Raw genomic sequence first — 21,229 nt, 5'->3', positions numbered from 1 at the left:
ATTCGATTTCTCTAAATGGATAGAAATTGCACTACGGTAAAACAACAGACTTCAGTAAAACTTAAATCAACTTGTTTAAGTTGGGTTTGAACTGAAAATTAAAAATAGGAAAATCATATCTTTGGGTTTGAGCTAAATTAACTATTTAGCAAATTTATTTTAAAAAATATAATAATTAAATCTATTTAAAATAAATTAATTAAAAAATTAGGGACATTTGGTTCTTATTTCGATTCTTCGGTTCTTGATTTAGAACCAAAAATCGAATCGAACACTCGCCTGTTTTTTATTCTGATACCTATTTGAGTATTTAACTTAAAAATAATCACTTGATTCGGTTCGGAAGTTTTGTCCACCTCTAGTTCTGATTTAAGGTGGTTCGTAAGTGATATTTTGAGAAGAACACTATTATGATCTTGTAAACTTTGTCATATTTTGCTAGACTGAATCTTGGTCTAACAACATGACGTTCTACATGCAATTATTCAAGCCAAAACTTGACAAACTCAAGGTTTCATACACCACCTCAATAATAATGTATCTAAATTAAGGGCATTATAAAGTCTTTCATCAAACTAGCTGGATAGAAAGGGGAATTCTAACAAATTCAAAAATGATTAGTTTCTTTTTTCTCCCAATGCATATTTCAATACAATTTAACGAAAATGCAAAAATAAATAAATAAATAATGTCAACAATAGATACGTCGTGAATGTATATGATTCAACTACCCCATTCATATTGGTCGTTGAACGCTTAATGAAATTAATTGTCATTGATCAACAAGAACGAAAATTAAAATTTTCAATGATAAATTTTTTTCTTCGTTGAAACTTATATATCTTTTAATGTCCGGCCACATCCAGCTTTTGCATTTATTCTGTCTTTCACTTTGAATTAATGACTTGACTTTTGATTTTCATATTGATTCAACGATATAGACTGAAAAATAAAATTTGGAATCCATTGTTGTGCAAATTGAAATTGTTTTAATTAAATTTATTGCCTAATGTCATTAATACTTGCATACAACTGTGAAATATGGACTGAGTTAGAGCAACATAATAGCTATCATAGGAGAGAACGAACACACATACACTTTAGGGGTCTGACATTATTTAATTCACGTGGAACTTGCGAACTTTCTGAGGGTCGATCACTTCGAATGTCAAACATTTTCGGGCAAAGTGACATTTTACTTTTACCATTGTACGATAAATTTTATTGAAGTACAAGCTGAATAATACTTTTTCTCTTAATAAAAACAGCAACAATTTTCAAAAGAAAGTATGCTACTCTTTCAGGAAAACATACAAATACCGTTGAGAACTACACTTGAAAAATCATATCAATAGCCATTTCCCAATTTAAATACTAAAATAAATTATAGTTGGATTAAACTTCAAAATTTATTTTCTTGTATTATCTTACCAAAAAAGAGGAAATCTTCTCTGAAGGACACTTTCATGGTGAGAAAATGAATTGTTTTTAGCTACTATTTTCGGGCTTCTTAATAATTTTCAATTTTTTATTTTTTCAAATAAAATCATTCTCTTTGAAAAATAAAAATGTCCCCAATATTTCTTCTTCTTTTTTTGTACGAATTTTGGACTATCTAGACATTCTCGTTCAACGAGTTGACGAGAATTTTTAGTTCATTTAGATAATCGCTCTTTCTTTTTGCATGAATTTCATAACATCTCGACATTATTGTCAAACTCAAAATTGGTTTGAGAATAAGGCCATTTAGGCATTTTCCAAGGTTCAAAAATTTTATCTTTATTTTTTATTCAATATTTGATCTTCCACGCTTTTTGCCCTTTCCGTCTTTCTTGAAATTCTAAAAAATTTTCAAACCATTGATTAGCGGTTATCATCAATGAAATAAATTAAAATTCAAAATACATCGTGTTTCTTAGATACAATTTACACTAAAATCAGACTTCTTTTCTTTTGATAAATTTATTTTATTGATGAAAATTCTGTCGCTAATAAATAAAAAAAAAATAGTGTTATGAAAAAAAAAAGTCAGTAGGTAAAAGGAATAATAATTTAACAATAAAATGATTGATTTTTGAAAAACTACTGGTTCGACCCTAAAATCACCTAGAGAGTGTGAATAGGTGAATGTTGCGAAATTAAAATTATCAATTAAAAGCAATAAGTCACTTTTTAATTGTTTCTAGATGGTTAATCAAACAGTTCAATTTATCCTATGGTTTGAATGCCACAAACAATAAGTATGAAAGCAATAAATATCACCAATATTGTTGACGGAAAAAATCCAGCTGGGTAAAATCGTTGGAGCTAAGCTAGTAACCTCCACTATATAGACAATGTGAAGTTATAGTCCGATCTAGCTTAGCAAATTCCACTAGACTCGCTGAATTAATTCCTGCAATCTCCAAGACCTGCGAGAACGTGCTCAACTTACACATACTTTCGATTTTTTGGAATTATCTATCTCTTGTGGATCATCAAAAACAACCAATTGTTGTTCTTTTCCTTTGCTTGTAGTCCAACATCCTTCAATCATCAGCAATCTTTGAAAGCTATTGAAAAAGTACATTCATCGATGTCTTAAGGAAGTGGGTATTTTGGATTATGGAACTTTGATATTTTTTCCCAACAAGTGGTTGTATGATCTCAAGAATCGAAGGATAGAAATCAATGTATGGATGTGTTCTTGATTCTTCAAGTAAGGATATGGAGAAGTATTATAATGAACAACCACTCTAAATTTCATGTAATACCTTGGGTATTTATAGTAGAAGTGTCGTGTAAAACTCTTAAAAAACACGAAGTAAGGTTTTTCATGCAACACTGTCGCTTGAGCGAGATTTCAGTGACAAGCGGATGATGGTTTGTCGCTCGAGCAATAGCTCAGCTATAGGTAGACAATAGAGTTTTTATTTTTGCCGATCGAGCATGAGTTGGGTGATAGTTAGCGTAAATCCAGTGGCTTCTTCTTGTTCCAAACTCGAACCCTAAGTTTCCGACTTCAATTATATGATATTTCCACCATCGCTCAGTGACAGGATGGGGAAAATTTTTATTCTTGCAAGTCAAGCATGAGTTGGGCGATAGGTTAGCATAAATCCGCGCAGCTTCCTCTTGTTTTAAACTCGAACCCTAGGTTTCCTACTTCAACTATACGATATTTCCACCAATTCATTGACTTCTACAACTCTTTAATTTTAGTCATTTTTGTCTGACAGTGCGTAAAATCCTAACAATTTTGATGCTTAAAAGGACTCAATGCAAATGATTTGTATAATTGAACAAGCCTAGAAGAAGAATAAACAGTTAAACACTTGTGTTTTCTGTTTAGAATTTGAAGAACAGTATTATTTATGAATATGTATATACACTTTGAAAACCTCTTTCGAGTATGGAAATGATCTCAAGATTGGTGGTTTAATTATGTTTAAAGTATGAAATCTATCTCCTATTTATAGATTATCATTCATATATCACGAAAGATCTCGATGACTCATGAAAAGTTGAGTTTTTCCATAAAAAGACTTCAAAAAATAGACCAAAAAATAATCCGATTTTCGAACTGGGGGATCGCCTAAATTATAAAACTGGGTGATCGATCAGGCCACACTAAAGTAGGGTGGCCAATCGCTCAACTGGGCGACAGCCTGACCGATGGCCTAGGCAATCACCTAGGCCATTTTTTCTTTTTCTTTTTGTTTTCGATATTTTTGTACTTACTGAATGCAATCATATAGATGTTTGATTATTACAAAACACTTATCATTATAAGTTTGAACAATAAATTACAATAAGGACTACTGCCACATGCGAGGAACCATGGTCACCATATCATGCTTTTCCTTGGATGGGGCTGATGGTGTTTGGATTTGCCGGGAGTTTGTCTATCGTTAGTAGTTATATATAAATAAAGTTAAATGTTTTAATATACTAAATTTGTCATGGGGATTGCGTCAATTAATAAAGTAATTAAAACATGGAACTTAATAACAAGGAAGAAATATTTCGATTGTAATAAAATAAAATTTGTATTAATTTAAATAACAAATAAAAGAAAATCCTAAATTACCGATAAGATGTTGAAAAAATTGAATAAGGATAATTGTATCTTCATTGGTGGTCGACAATTGAATAACTCTTTGTGATTGTTGACATGACAGATGCGCATAAGTGATCAGTGATGATATTGCCGTCACTAATTCTGTTCGATATTAATTATCGTTTACTACAGTTGGTGATTTTTTCTCAATAAAATTCTTTTAGATGATTATCATTTAAAACCCACTTAAAAATTTTAAGGCCCTCAAGATATTTGAGCAGCCTCTGGTCAAACTAATCAAAATTGACATGGTTTTTTGTCAATTTAGACTCTTTACTCTTCCTCAACAACTTTACCCAAATTGCCAAGATTATAATATGATAAAAGGGCAATACAACCATTTTACATGTCTAAAATGACCATATTTTAATAGAAGAATAATTATATTAACATCGTAGTTTTTACTTGTTGCATCATCAAAAGTCTTCAGGGTTTTCTCATTGTAGCACTTATAGTATTTACTTTTTTCGTTGAATTTTTATCTTCAACATTTTTTTAACTAGTATATCTCGTCTTTGACAACAATTTTCATCTGAAAAATCCATTTAGAGAGGATAAAAAGACTTATTCACAAATTACTTTTAGTTGATTTCAAAGCATACAAATTGAGAAATCATCATCAACAATGAGATATGTTAACTAATAAGAGAATTTTTTTTATTTTTATGAGAAATAAGTGCTATAATGAACAAAGCTTGAGATTTTAAGTGTAATTAAAATATAATTGCAAATAAATTTCGATTTTTATTTATTTATTATTATTATTATTTTAAAATTTCAGTTTATTAAACTTTGTTTGTGTTAGGGGGAATTAGGTAGACTTGTTGACAGTAATCTGCAGCATGTCCCCGTGATTGTCAACACAACTACGTTTTTCAAAAAGTATGCTTCTTAAAATATAAATTGATTTGATTTTTAGTAACTTTTCAATTATTAATCACACACCATTCTCAACCAAAGCTTTGTCTACAAATAATTTATTTATTTTCGTCGCAAAGCAACAAAAGAATATAACTTTCCAATATATACAATAATTTTTGCACATGTAAACATATAAACGCTTTTTTTTTTTTTTAAGGAAAAAAGTCTATGTTTAGACCTTGATTGAAAGTAATAATTTAAAAATCACTTTGTCACATTTATTTTTAATTATAAATTCTGAAAAATATCACGTTCAATTCAATTGATGAAATTAATTATTACACGCTGGTATGAGCTTTTGTCATTCAAAGTTCAACCACGCTTATTCGATTTGACCACCCAAATTCTTAAAAGACCAATGTAACTATTAAAATCATATTTTAAGAGACTTTTTAAATTTATATTTTAATATTTTCTATAATTAAATGCATTCAAAATATTTCAATTTTTAATGTATGAAAATAATATAATAATAATCTAAAAAAAAAAGTTAGTTAAAAGAAACTATAGAAAAAAACAATAAATATTTTTTAGAGTAATAAAATTAAGTGTTAAATATAAATAGCTTGTAAGAGTAGTTCAAAAATAAATAAATAAATAAATATATATATATATATATAACTGGAGAGGAACTATTAAAAACAATTGAAATGCCTTCATACCTTTAGTAGGTTATGTTGGTAAAATTCGTACGTAAATTAAAATCCGGCAACTCACTTTTTACTTGTAGAAAATTTTGATAGGCTAACGATTTATAGAAATGTAAATAAAGAAATGCACGAAAATAAATTCGATCAAGGTAAGAGTTTGAAATTATTGATAATTTTTAACTCTTTGCTTGATGTTAGATCGAGCTGAAACTTGACTATAATCAAGTGCAGGATGTATTATGATTGTGCGATTGAATTTGATTAAACAGTAAAATAAAATAAAAAATTTAATTTCTTTTTCTGTTATTAATTTTTATTGCTATTTAAACTTGCTTATCTAACATATAGCAAGAAGAAAAATTGTACACGGTTGAGGTCCATATATATATACACATATATATTTTTTATATGATAGGGGAATTCGCAGCCGCTATCATTCGAGTGCGCACTAGGTAAATCTTTGGACTGACGCAATAGCCTGCAAATTACATCAGTCAGGTAAATTGCACTAGGCAAGTTCTGTGCGATAAACTTGACCGATAAAGTGTTGGTAGGGGAATAGAATTTGTGACCAAAGGTTTTCGCACTCACCTACTCCACCAATTCGATCACCCCATGAGGGGCCAGTTGAGGTTCATATTAAATGTGCATTTAATTGCAAACATAGAATTTGTATAAAAAGAAAATAAATTTTAGGTAATTTAATTGCTTAGAACTTATTTGCATGAAAATTGTCAAGTAAATGTATTTGATTAATTTAATTTTCAATATAGAAAATATTATATTCGTCCGATTTTTATTGGTGGATAGATGAGAGTGAATAGATAAGAAAGTAAATTCTCTGAAAAATAAAATCCTACTCCTTCTAAAATAAATATTTTCCTTGATTTTGAGAAAAATAAGGTTACATGATCAAAAAGTAGAAATATATTTTCTATGGGAAAAATGTCAGTCAAATAGCATAAAAGTCAGAATTTGAGTAAAAAAATATATTTTTCATGAAAAATATTTCTTCTTATAATAAACGAGAGAAACGCTGATCATGTAAATCACGCAATTTTTTTTATATATGTTAGCCAAAACGTATGTTTTCAAAACATGAAAAAGTAAGAAATTAGAACGCGTAGACCACAGACCACAAAATGCACAGAAAGTCCGAATCAAATCAACATTTTTGCAAAAACTTCAAAATTTAATGATGTGACACCATAACCACCAAACCCACCTCTCAAGACTATTTAATTGAACCAGACCTAGTCTTCTTATTCTGAAATCAATTACAAGTTGGCAGAGTTATCTTCTTCTTCTCCATTAGGATTTCTAATCTCTATTTGGCAATTTCATTTCCATTTTAGAGTTGCAATTTTTGTTGGTGCAATAATTTATACTTGTTTTTGGAAGGGTGAGAGAATAGTTGCAGATATTATACCAGCAGCATTGAGAGTAAGTATTAAAAAATCAATAGATACAATTCAATAAACTGCCAAATGTTAGACAGAGAAAGGGGAAATCATTACCATTCGTGAAGAGAAATAAAAGGGGGCCTACGGCAATTCGAACTCGTTTATATGCCGCTAATCTCTCACATCCTTATCCTCTCAATCTTTTGATTTCCTTCATGCACAGCCAGTTTTGTTTCTCTCTCTCTCTGTTTCTGTTCTGCAAAACCCATAAGTGATATAATAATTTATTGTGATCCATTTTTATATATTGGGACTTATCTTTTTCTTATTTCTTTTATTCTATCCTTACTAAATTTTGAGTTTTGTGGGTTTATCTTTTTCTTTTGAACCCTTTGAGTCATCGTTGTGCCTAAAGGCTACATCTTTATTCGATTGAATCGAGGAGTTCTTTTTTCTTTATTCTTTTCAATAGTGATTTTTCCCTGTATCTGGGTGTTTAGGGATTTTGTTTTATCCTGTAATGGCTTTCATTTCGGCTTTCCTTGAGATTTTTCAAAAACCCACAATTGGAGATATGATGATTGAGCTGATGGGGTTCATGGCTCCCATCTGGATAGCTGTTTTTGTTGGAGTTTTGGTGGGGTGGGCCTGGAAGCCCAAATGGGCTAGTCTGAAGGTGGATCTTATTGATTGTACGGCAAAGGAACAAGAATCTTCTTCTTCTTCCGGGTCAGGGATGGTCTTTTTGCAGTTTCCTTCAATACCAAGCATGAATTCATTGAAACTACAAGTTCCCAGCTGCGTTTCTTCGATTTTTGATTTTGGATTTGAGAAAGATACTTCATCTCCGCCTTCAATTCCAAGTCCTGATTGCAGGTGGGTTGGGATAGTTTTCTACTTTCTTGAAATTCTTGGAACTTAAATTTTGCTAATTGTTAATTTTGTCTAGTTTAGCTGATAGATAGTTAAGCTAATTCTTTGACATGAATACTTGAACCCCTATTGAATCATTTACGAAGTTGAATTCTGTGCAATCAGTTCATCGAAGTTAGAAAAGGAAAGAACGGGACTTGTGAATGAGGATGACCTTAAAGATTTACATCAATTAGTTGAGGAAAAAGATGGAGGACCTGCTTGGATTCAGATGATGGATAGGTCAACCCCCAATATGAGCTATCAAGCTTGGAGAAGAGACCCTGAGGTAAATTTTTCTTCTCAAGTTTTTCTATTTGACCATTCAATATCGACTTTAGGATATGATTTGTGTTTAAATTATAAGTGCTGATAGTTGTAACTAATGAATTGCAATTTTTATTTTCATTTCCTAGAATGGACCTCCACAATATCGTAGCAGAACTGTTTATGAGGATGCCACTCCTGAAATGGTGAGGGATTTCTTTTGGGATGATGAATTCCGAGCTAAGTGGGATGACATGCTTGTACATGCTGAAACTTTAGAAGAATGTCCCACCACAGGGACCATGATGGTTCAGTGGGTACGGAAGGTAAGAAGAGCTTTCTTTTTCGTATGCTTATGCTTATCCTTATGCTTATGCTAATGGTTCTTCTGGTTTGCGTTTGAGGCATATTTATAAGATACATTTCTTGTGGTGCAGTTTCCATTCTTTTGTAGTGACAGAGAATATATCATAGGTCGCCGAATTTGGGAATCTGGACGATCATATTATTGTCTTACAAAGGTAGGAGAATAGATGACCATTCTTGACATATAAAATTTGATAATCATATGAAAATTTTGCAAAGTGGCAAGAATTCCACTTTGTGCCGTGGAGAATCAGTTCTAACCATAGCAGCCACACATATATGTTATGTATATTGTTTTATCAAAAACTGGCTGTCTTATTTTAAGTGTAGAATGCTATTGGTTTGCTTTACCTGTCTATCTAAACTCACCACTTGAGTCGTTTGGAGATACCATAAGTTCACCGGAATCTTTACATTATAATTTTAATGATTTATGCTTTCTGGGATATTCTTACTTAAGCAAAGTTGCTCCATGTTATAGGCCGTTCCATGCTCTTCTCTGCCGCGTCGCAATAAACCAAGACGTGTGGATGTGTATTTTTCGAGTTGGTGCATTCGTGCAGGTATCTAACTTTCCATGCCATAGTTCCATTACAATTAATGCCAGGATTGCTGGCCGAGCTACCGGACTTGTTAAATTCATATGTAAAAAAGTTAATGGTGACTCCTTAAAGGCATAGTACAAGAAACTGAAGAACGTTTTGACTTAATATAATTCTACATGATGAAAAGGACTTGTTCATCTGCAATTCCATACACACAACCTTTCTCATAAAAACCAAGTGGTTGAGAAATTGAGACCATTTTCCCTGAATCATAATAAACAAATAAGAAGTGCAAGAAAAGATAATCTTGCTGACTGATAATTGCATCGGCCACTAACATGAGTAAGTTTTCTGGTGAATCAGTTGAATCAAAGAGAGACGGCCAATTGACTGCATGTGAAGTTCTACTTTTCCATCATGAAGACATGGGTATACCTTGGGAAATTGCAAAACTTGGTATTAGGCAAGGTATGTGGGGGGCTGTGAAGAAGATCGATCCCGCATTGCGTGCCTACCAGAAGCACATAGCATCTGGAGCTTCACTTTCTCATTGTGCTTCCATGGCTCAGATTAACACTAAAGTAAGTCTTGACACCCTCGACTCCTTGGGGAGCACAAGCACTTCATCAGAAGTCGAAGCTCTTGATTCAGAAAGTAAGCCATCAGGAAGAAATATACCGAAGTTCCTAATTGTCGGGGGAGCCATTGTCCTTGCTTGTAGTCTGGATCGAGGGCTCTTGACCAAGGCTGTTATATTTGGAGTTGCCAGAAGGTTTGCTAATATTGGTAGAAGGTTGTAATTATTGGGACATGAGCATCGACCCAATGATGCCATCCTGGTTGGCTTGTCCTTCAGGGGAGCAAGGAATGTGAGGCTTTAGTCCTCTGTAGAAGAAAAAATGTATTCTTTTTATCTTTTATTTGAGCCTTAAGGTAGCCGGCTACAGGTCAAGAAAAGATAGAAATGTTGGCATTCCTTGAAAATTGGAAATTTCATGCTGATTTACTTTTTCCCTTGTCTTATTTTCAGTCGTTTTGTTTGTGAATCAAAATTACCTGTCCTGAGAAGTTGATTATTACTGTTGTTTAAGTAAAATTCTGTCACAGAGTATTGTTGCATGACAAGAAAATTTCCCTACTAAAGAATTTTATAGGTCCCGTTTGCTAGCAATTTTTCACCCAAAAAAAAATCAAATCTTGACTGTTATTTCACTATTTCATCCGTCACTTTTTACTTGTTCTTTCACACGTAGAATTCACTTTTCTTTTTAATGATCAAAAAATAATTTTCATAATTACTACTGAACAAGCCCTGAATAATAATATGATAGTCACATTGATTGACGATCATGATCATCTAATGATATTGCTGACGATTTCTAGTATCGAGTGCATCTTGGGCTTTGAAATTCGTATTTTGGATGACTGTGGCTGCTAAACCTATGTTTGGCTCTATTTTTTTTTTTTTTAAATTCAATTTCAATCGCACGTTCTCTCATAAAATAATATTATATATAAATTTAATTATTTTTTAATCACTAAAATGGATCCCAAACAAGGACTGAATAACGACGAATTATTCACCGTATATTTTATACATTGAATCTGTCTATTAGTGCATTGGAAAGATAAAGGCCACTCCAGTTGCGGGGATAGACTTCCTTCTTCAGTGATTAGTGGTGAAAAGCTGGATTCTGCCGATGCGCCTAACACACTGAAATCAGATCGCATTTAGTCACTAGTTTACAAACATGTTTCACGTTATAAATTACGATAAAAGATTGATATTTAAATTTTTTTATATATTTTAATCCGTTTTAAAATATTTAAGAGATTATATGCAGGTAAAAATGGGGGTCAGTGGACATTAAAAGTAGGAGTTTTAATATATTTTATGACTGTAATGATAACGTATTTAATACTTTGCAGTTGCAGTGCTCGAGTGCAGCCAACCCTTGGTCTGTAGAGTCACGTGAAGGTTAAATACCGTAAAATTGAGTATAAATCGATATGTTAAAAATTTTTTTGCATCCTCATTTACATTTCTATAGATTTAATTTCAAATTTTGTTCTAATGAAAAGATTTAAATTCACTTTTTACCTCTTGTGTGTGTGTGTGTCTATATATATATATATATATATATATATATATAATTTACATTTTCTTTGCATCTCTCTATTGAAGATGTTTTCGTCCACTTTGAAAATTTGAAAGCATTTCCAATCGTGGTATAAAATAAATCTAAATTATAATTTAGATATCCCAACTAACCGGTAAATAGAGGGATGCAAAGGAAATACAAATTGTATTTTTTGACGGAAAATGTAAAAAAATGATATAAATTTACATCTTCGTTATATACACGAGAGAAAAAGTGAATTCATATATTTTCATTTGAGCAAAATTTAAATTTTGACCCACCAAAATGTAAACAAGAATGCAAAAGTAAATTTGAAAATATCAATTTACACTCGATTTTATACCATCATTGAACATGCTCTAAGTCGCGATTTAAATTTACTTTAACCGCTATTGAAGATGCTCTAATATTTGGCAAATAGGATATAGAAAACACTTCGCTATTTAACAAAATTATCGATAAACAAGATTTGTGCAAACATATACAAATCAAGTAGCCACACCCACGTTTAATTAATATAATTATATTGGAAAATTATATTACAGACTGACGGTAGAAATGAACTGTTTTCGCCTTTCGGAGATAATTAAAGAATATTAATGAACCAAATTGAAGATATATATGTATCTTACAGACTCCGAATTAGCTAATTTCTAACTTGCCATAGCAACCCAGAGCAATTCAATAAGATACGAAGGTTTCAAAGCAGTACAATCCGTCCAACTCCGGTGCAAACCGAGCACCCTTTGCCGGCTGTGTTTTCCTTAATTCTTCCGACTTCTTACCATTATCTCCTTGTCCACCGATGTTTCGTCTTTCCTTGATTAACTGATTCTCTTGCTTTCGCGAGGGTTCTGGACAAGACACAGATGTCCTGACCAGTTGACCAAGGAATTCAGCAGAAAAGGCATCGAATGAACTGAATATTGAATTCATCGTTTGATCGAAATATTGGTTTCTTGACGAATATTAGAGAAAGGATGGAGGATATACAAGAAGGGATAGTTCATACTTATTTATATAGGAAGGATGAGGAGGGTGGAATAATCTTGAAAATAAAGAGGATGGCAACTTCTGAAACAGTTCGCGTTGGCTTTACTATAATATTGAGGAAAAGGTCTGTCTGAGAAACTGTATCTGACCATTTCTCATGGCCTGTAGATAGTGATCAACCTAAGCCGCCATTTGACTATTCAAATACATGTATGAAGTCAATTTTCTTTCATGGTCGGCTGCAAGCTCTATCATCAACTTGATTTCCACGCCGTTTCTTCTTTTTGAACAAAATGATGCATTAAAGAAAAAGAGAAGTTACAAGATCATTGGAGGATACCGATGAGGGCATCATCATCTTATCTTGATTTGGACTAATTAATTTTTGCTTTATTAGTTGGGTTCGTATTATGGACTGGTCCAAACCCAATAACTATTAGATTTATTTTTATTATTTATATATTTGTATTGAACTTCCAAGAAGACGATGAATTGAAGAATATGAAAATGTTTGGCTTGTTGCCTAGGGCTTCCTCCTTCTCCCCTTCTCCCTAATTTCTCCTTCTTCTCCTGTCTTCTCTATCCATTCTATCGTTGCTTCTTCTCTTTTGCTTTTCTATTCTCTGCTTCCTCTGCTCTTTCTTAATCCTAGTTTGATTGTTTAAATAGATTCTACATCAGATACTAATGGAATATAAATCAATCCATCACACACGGATTCTTATCCATACCTTGTTGAGATTAATGACTAATCTTATACTCCATCTATAAAGTTATGTTCACTTTGTATTCGTATGTTTTGATTCAATTTGAATCTTTTGAAGTCGGCCTTTAGACCGATGTTGGTACATCTGTTTTTATTTGTTTTCTCCTGAGTATGCCCGGTGTACATGTATTGGTAACTTATTTTCTGATTTTTCGGGTATACTCAGTGTACTTGTAAATTAATTTTGATCTATAAAATTTCACATTTACCGAAAAAAAAGAGTCCCACCGACGCAACAACTCATTCATATGAAATACACTAGGTACACTTGTGCCTATTAAGTCCCTGTTTGAACTTCATTATCTATAAAAACTCATTTTTTTAAACTTGTTTTTAATTGGTTCTATTACATGTACATAATAAGTTTACATAATGGTTTACATATACATGATGTGGTAAATATGATTGGATCAAAAAAAATTTCACTTTCTTTTTGACACCTCATTTGTTTGTAAACATTTATGTGCAAGTAGTATTAGTCATTTTTAATTATACATTCTCTCAATAAAATAATTTTATATGTAAATTTAAAATTTTTCTTTAATTTTAATCATAGTGCCATACATTCTCCAAAAAATTACCATATATAAAACTCATATTTTTCACAAAAGCTGGTATCCAACTATAGGATATGTTTGTACCATAGCTCATATCTAACATTTGACCATGCTTATAGTTGTATATAACTTTATTCTAAGTTTATCAACCTCTTCGTGGCAGTTACTCGAAGAATTCTTTTCTGATCTATTAGCTCAATCCAATCGAAACTAGTTCAAGAGAATTGGGAAACGACGATGTCGTATAAAATTTCATTCTATAAACAACAAAAATAAAAAATCCTATTTCAAACGAGAATGTATCAATATTCTCTACTAAAAGATTAGTTAGAGCATGCTTGGTTCGGATTAAAATCTAATTTTAATTTAAGTCAAAGTCAAATAATCAATATTAATTTCACAACTTTTTAACCACACGTTTCTAAAACTTCTCTCACAATTCACTAAAAAAATCTAGGCGCCATTTGGTACCTATTTTTGTCAGAATGAGGATGAAAAATATAATCGTTACGCGATTCATATAAGAGATAAAAAATCAAATATGATGATTTAATCTGATAAATAATTATCATATTTTTAATTTTTGTGATCAAAGAATGAAAATCAAATGGAGCCTAATTTTAATCTCCGCCACAAATATCCGAGTAATAATAATAATAATAAGTAGCCGTGTCCCGCAAGTCGCGTGTTTGGACTGCATCAGATGGACTTTTGATGTTCCTTGCTGGAGCATAGCTGTAAAAAGGCAGTATGGCAGGCAGATGAATTAAAGTGATAAGGTGGTAGGGTCCACAACATGCAAATTCGCAATTAATTAGTTTGGTTTCGGAAATGTGACAAGTGACGTATGGCAGGCAGATGAATTAAAGGTTGAATTCCAAGGGCCCCACCACCTCTGTCCTAGAATATCACGAGGGAGGTAAATCGTAGATTATGCCTTCAAGGGTATAGGATGGAAGGTTGTTTGTACACTTGCACTTATCCAAGAGCCAAATCCATATTTCAGGATTCGAACCCTTGACGCAGCAGTTTCAAGCAAAGCTGAATTTCTCCACCCTCCCCTTTTACCATTTGGAGATGTGTCCTGGGAGCAGGCAGATGAATTGTTTTGGTCACGGGTATGGGATTGTCAACAAAAACATTTGCTGTAACGTATAAAGGTCATAACATAGAGCAGAGGGGGTGAATATGCTATTAAAAATCTACTTGAATTACGATATAAAAAAAAAATCTATTTGAATTTGTCCAATTTTGGTCTCTGATCTTATGTGGTTCAAGAATTTGTGCCACTATGTATCACCCGCTTCAATTTATTTTTGATGACAGCTTGATAATAAAAATATTGGTCATTTTTTATGCTTTTTTAGTAGAAAGTAATGAGTACAATTTAAGTGCAGTTGTGATCTCTCCAATTTCGAATTTCCCTCGAGCCTATTCTCCCCCGAGGTGCCTCCCTTCCTTGGAGCATCATCAAGGCCCACGATGATCACATCACAAGGAAGGCACATTCCCGATGTCGAGCTTGTGCCCCTGACATCTTTAAACAATTTCGACTTCTTAATGGTCTCTCTCTCTCTCCAAAGTTCCCTAATATAGAAGAACTCAGCCATTATAGTAATAACACTATCCTACCATGATAACTCAACAATTCCAGTGGAGACTTTAGCATTGCAATATCCAGTTATATTTCGTTGGTATGAAGTGAGCTTGACTTGAGACTCGTCTTTCCTTTCTTCGAAAACAATTGACTTCCTCATTTCTCAACTCGTCACTTGTGATCTCGTTGAAGTGAATACGAGGAGGTGAGGGGAGTTCCACTTCTACCAGGCTTATTAATTCAGCATATTTGCCATGGAGAGTTTGTTGTTTGAATTTTTCATAGTACACGATGGAGCTCATCGACCCAAGCATCCTTAGAAATATTGAACTTTCTTTTAAGGGCGTACTTGATGGTCTTGTTAACAGTTTTGACCTGACTGTTAGCTCGAAGATGATGTGTGACGGAGAAGCGTTTATTTATTCCTAGCTTTTCGCAAAGCTTTGTGACCTTTTTGTTATTGAATTGTAATTCATTTTCAGGGACTAATGAGTAGGGAATATCGAACCAAAAAATGATATTCTTCCATATGAACTTGGAAGTATTGGTTCTGCAAATTTGGTAAGTGCTTTAGCCTCCATCCACTTGCCTCTCCATTTTGGCATGGGTGTGATGAGATCAATTCCTCATTGGTGAAGAGCCAAGGGCTTGTTATCTATTTGAGATCTTGTCTTTGGTTGGTGACGAAGCACCTCACTTGTCAAATTTGTACACATAACGCAGGGCATCCTTTTCAATGTTGGCGAATATTATCCGTACAGAAAGTTCTGTTCATACTCAAGCTTTGTCAATAGGCTTAAATTTTCATAATTGCGATATTTGGTAGCATCATTAGCTTCGTCTATGAAAAATGCTACCAAAAATCATAGTGAATACAAATTCACGTGCTTTGGTTCCTCCTTCTTAGGGACCCTCCAACCTCTTCGACAGCACCGTTTAAGGCTGCTTGGGAGTTTTGGGTACTAGTGATGAGCTGTTTTTATTATTATTTTTTAAAGTGCTGATTTTGAGTGTTCATAAGTGGATCGTTTTAAGTATTTTTAGTAGTGATTTTTAAAACAGTCCAACCCATGCTTAGGAGATTATTATCAAATGGTTCTAAAAGTTTTCTAAAAGAATACAATTACATATAAGTCCCTCAATAAAATTTTCAGTTTGTAGTTTTATTGTATGCAATTTTTATTTTTATTTTACTTATAAGTGATACTTTACTTATACATAACTTTTTTTTACATATAAGTTAATATTTAACTTAAAAAGTTAAATAAAGTTAAATATTTACTTAATATTTTAAATTAGTATTTTTACTTATAAGTAAACTTTACAATTATAAGTTAATTTTGTATTTTATATAATTTTTACATAAAAGTGAATTTTTACTTATAAGTAATTTTTTATATTTTATAAGTAAATTTTTGTCCTATTAATAATATTTTATTTTATAAACAATTTTTTACACAAAGCTAAAATAAATAATATTTTTGCTTATAAATAAATTTATAGTTTGTATATTTTTATTTAATAGTTAGTTTTGAATATAAAAATATTGGTTAAATTAGTTTTGAATATAAATATATTGGATAAAAATAATTATTTTATAAATAATAAAATTAGAAGAAAATACGAGAAACAATAAAAAAAAAAAATCATGATTTGATAGGTTGAGAGAACCGGTTAAAATTACGATACATCGATTTGGGTGATTTTTAATCTATACAAAATCGGCACCAAAAAACACAAAATCGGTCAAAATCGATGAAAAAAATTAACAACCATGCCCTTAGAGGTACTGGCACCCCAACCTGCAATTGGTACTCAAGGGGATTCGATGAGCCATACCAAAAAGTCGCTACGTTGACTCAACTATTGATTCGAAAAAATTTGCACCAGAATCCTTTTTGTGATTTTTTTTTTTTTCCTTTCAAAATATCTACACCTTTATGGCTTTATCATCTAAATTATTAAAAATATATTTATAAGACGGAGTATAAAACTGTAGAGAAGAACAACAGAGATAATAATCTAAATATTTTAATAAGATTAAATAGTTAATAATTATCTCATAAAGTTTACAACATATTTTAATTATATAAAAATATTAGCCTCTGTTTGGTTGAAATTAAAATCAAAGTTTTAGTAAATTTTGATAAACATATATAAAATGTTTGGTTAAAATGTTGCGAATTCTATAAAATATATGTCTAAAATGAATGGTTGACTTTGACTTAACAAAACAAAAAAAGGGACTTATAATTTTTATGATATTTTCTTTTCGATTTATTCCGTCCAAACACGAATAATACTATTCATATTGAGAATTATCGATAGTTATTCTATGTGACATATACGTAACGATTTGTTATTTGATATATGACTATCACATAATATAACTGTCGGTAATATTCATTATGATTAGGAATATTCTCCAAACACCCTGTAAATCGAGGCATCATTTTCCACCACCTAGAGCAAAATGGTCCTTTGAAACGTGTCACATTATTAGCGGAAGCAATAACGTAGGATCTACGTGGCCTATTTTGTAATCTATCCACGGAACTATAGCTAAAATTAAATCGGGTTAAATATGGGAAGCGTGTAATAATTTTTCGGTCCAACGCTCGATAATTTCATGATATAAAACCCGGAAAAGAAACCCGAATCATAACGAAGAAGTTAAAAACATTTTGGAGATAGACAGGAGGGCAACTGAAACGGAGGCGGGTCGAGATCCGGCGAAGGCACGTCGTCCGTTTTCGTCCACTGCATTCACATAGATCTCGCTTCGCATCATTCAACGTCGTCTAGATGAAAGGCTCTTGTACTCTCGTCGCATCGGTGGTCGCCGCTTCCACCGCTGCGCTCTCCTCACGTGCCGCCGGTGGTCGTGATGTAACATTCAATTCTTCCTCCCGTCAGGTAATTCTTTGTCTGTCATGTGTTTGCATTAACCAAAATTTTCACGATCTACACGACATTACGATTTCTTTAATTTATTATTTCTTCGAGACTTGTGACATTGTACAATTTCTAACAGTCCTATGTTTATCTTCGGTTTTTCTCTCAGAAATATCTTCGTTTTGTTAGGCAATATAAATTTATTCATCCTTTTACAGTTTCGTTCATTTATATTTGACCAGCTAGAATCAATTATTAAATTTGATTTTGTTTAAAGCCTTTTTATTAAATTTGCGCTATCATTTTCTTCTTTGAAGGCTACTCCGACAAATTCACTTATCGCATCATCGGAGAAGAATAAATTTGCGCCGAGGTTCGATGGGCTGAGGTTCATAGAGACACTGGTCACGGCCCACAGGTGACCGTAACTAATTGTGATTGTGAGCCGCGAATGGTTTGTAAGATTGGAAAGAATAGCAATTTACATTATTAAGGCTATTTTTATCTTGCGTTTGTGTGTGAAATGTCGTTGATTTTAGGTGGTTTCGTTGGCTGGGATAATAGAAAATTGAGCAAGCTCTAGTTTGTAATTTTATTATTTTTTTTTTCTCATTAAAAATTGTTACTAATTGGTACCACATGAAAATTTTTCAAGCTAGTTGAAAGTTGGGACTATGAATGTGTCTCCTTGGGATATTTTAGTTTGATTATGTAACTTTCACAGGGTAAAGCTGTTCATTCCAACTCGTGCTTCATACCAGTTTAAATGGCAATTACATGTTATTGAACGATAAATTCAGTTGGAAATTAAAAAAAGTAATTATGTAAAAAATAAAAAATACAATTGTTTGCTGTCAAATAAGTATGGTTGTCGACCCGACATGGATATTGATCTCAACAATATGGTCGCCCAATGATTCGATCGGTGGGTCAATTCATGTCAAATATATTATTAATTATTTTATTGAATAATAATATTTTGTGATTTTCTTCCACTAAATAAAATAACTTTATGTTATTTTGGTGACTAAAGATAAGTCAAAATCCAACAAATTCTAGAGCATATACAGTGAAACATGGATTTAGAACAATCAAACAACCATCGGTCAAAAACTACTTTATGTGCCAAGTTCACCAAGATAACTTTATATGCCGTAAGAGTATGCTTTGTAGAAATAAAATCAACGTTTAAAAGTTATTCACGCATGGTCAAAAGATACTTTACTTTACCCTCGTTACTAATGAAACAAATAGCACAACACAAAGACATGAACATAAGCCTCTCTTTTCACCCCCACATCATGTTAATTTATGACATACTGTGGATGTTCGAACACCATTTTTGCTATTTGATTTTTTTTTTTTTTTTTAACGAGGGGTCCCAACTTGCGCCAGACTATAATTTTTTTTTTTTTTTTTTTTTTTTTTTTTTTTTTTTTTTTTTTTTTTTTTTTTTTTTTTTTTTTTTTTTTTTTTTTTTTTTTTTTTTTTTTTTTTTTTTTTTTTTTTTAACGAGGTGTCCCAGCTTACGCCAGATTATATCCTCGTCCCTGAACTTCCGGCCCCTCAGCAGCTTAGGGAGGTAAATCGCAGGATGTGCTCAAGTTGACTAGGGTTCGAACAGCCTTTATACTCCTGGCACCATTTTTGCTATTTGTTATGTATATTGAATCCTCTAAATTCATCTCAAATAACATAAAACTTATATGAAAATTCAAACTTTTTATTTAGAAGCCATGTAGACTATAATAATTCACAAACCTTTGTTTTTCAGAATGTTCCTTTAATGCCATCATATGCCTAACTAAAATATAACACCAGCAAAAATGAAAATTACCTACCATGAGCTTACCATAATTCCCTAACTAGAATACCACGACATAATATATGTTATAATCAAATCCGTCAAAGAGGTGGGTACCATTCAGAAAACTTAAAATCTATTATTTTTTTTTATCTTCCTTTTCTTTTATGTACAAAATGCAGTGATAATAATAAAATAATATTATCCGTAAATTCAAATTTTTTTGATCCCATATTGTTAGATCCAATTTTGTAATTGATAATTCTGTGAACAAAAAAAATTTAATTGATCATGTGTAAAAAGTCAAGGATTTGGGTTGCAATTTGTATAGATGGCTTAGTCTAGGGTTTGAGTTTGGAACAAGGTAGAAGACTCGTCGAATTTTCGCTAGCTGCTTGCTAAGTTGTTGCTCGAGTGTTAAAAACAGTAAGCTCGTCGCTCACTTGTCGCCCCTGCGTCTCTTGAGCGAAAAGCCGTCGCTCACTTTTCATCAAGCTGTCGCTTGAATGACAGTGTTACGTGGCCAAACCCTAGGTCGCGATTTTGGACTATTTTACACGGTCTGTGACACCTATTGCTATTAGCCCCCAAAAATAAATATACAAGTCATGGACGAAATTCTAAAGGTTGCTACATTGTGCTTCATCTTCATAACATTTTCACAACATATTTTGAGAGATCCAAGGAGTGCTTCAAACATTGATCCATTCATATTGATCTTATAATCCGGCAACCGAGTTTTGGAAAAACATCAAAGGTTGGAGAATCCAAAACACCCGGCTTCCTTAATTCTTTGAGGAAGGAACTTTTTCATTGAGAATTGAGAGAGGTGGACTTTAAGCGTAGGAAAAGCATAAGAACAATAGGTTCTTGAAATTTCATTTGGAAAAGACAATTGGCATAAGATCAGGAGGTTAGAAAAAGATAGCGGATCTTAGAGGCTGTAGAAGGTAGATCGGGAAGTCTAATGGAGTGGCTAGACAATATCTACGGCAATAGATCATGAGATTGGAAGATTGACAGCAAATCTTAGAGATTACAAGAATTACAACAGTTAGAACTAGTGGAAGTTGCTAGATTGAAATCGCATCGTATCCATAATTGTTTATAGTGGAGGTAACTGACTTTGTCCCAAAGTTTTTCACACATTAGGTTTCTACGTCAACAAATCTTGTGTTTTTACAGCTTTCCATATACGGTATTCAAACTTAGGGAAATTTGACTTGTATGTATAATCATCTAGAAAATTAATTAAAATTGACTTGTGGCTTTAATTAGTCAATTATGTACATAAGGTCAAACTAATAAATTGT

The 21,229-nt window shown here is 32.3% G+C and overlaps 1 protein-coding gene and 1 long non-coding RNA gene across 3 annotated transcripts; both read left to right on the top strand.

The window, feature by feature from the left end:
* The first annotated feature begins 6,941 nt into the window (after window positions 1-6,941).
* Window positions 6,942-10,239, top strand: LOC111387559. Of its 2 annotated transcripts, XM_023012129.1 has the most exons (6): window positions 6,942-7,949; window positions 8,112-8,274; window positions 8,402-8,578; window positions 8,690-8,773; window positions 9,100-9,181; window positions 9,527-10,239. In XM_023012129.1, the coding sequence occupies exons 1-6, from the start codon at window positions 7,594-7,596 to the stop codon at window positions 9,961-9,963; spliced, it is 1,299 nt and encodes a 432-aa protein (XP_022867897.1). In that variant the 5' UTR covers window positions 6,942-7,593; the 3' UTR covers window positions 9,964-10,239. The 2 variants fall into 2 exon arrangements, with proteins under 2 accessions (XP_022867897.1, XP_022867898.1); XM_023012130.1 differs by lacking the exon at window positions 8,690-8,773.
* Window positions 10,240-17,825: 7,586 nt separating this feature from the next.
* On the top strand, window positions 17,826-18,808 carry LOC111387567. Its single transcript, XR_002701421.1, has 2 exons — window positions 17,826-18,133; window positions 18,430-18,808. It is a non-coding gene; the product is annotated as an uncharacterized LOC111387567 (long non-coding RNA).
* Window positions 18,809-21,229: the final 2,421 nt, after the last annotated feature.

This window comes from Olea europaea, unplaced genomic scaffold (assembly GCF_002742605.1).
Source record: "Olea europaea var. sylvestris unplaced genomic scaffold, O_europaea_v1 scaffold409, whole genome shotgun sequence".
Lineage (NCBI taxonomy): Eukaryota > Viridiplantae > Streptophyta > Magnoliopsida > Lamiales > Oleaceae > Olea > Olea europaea.
This window is presented reverse-complemented; position numbering and strand designations above follow the sequence as displayed.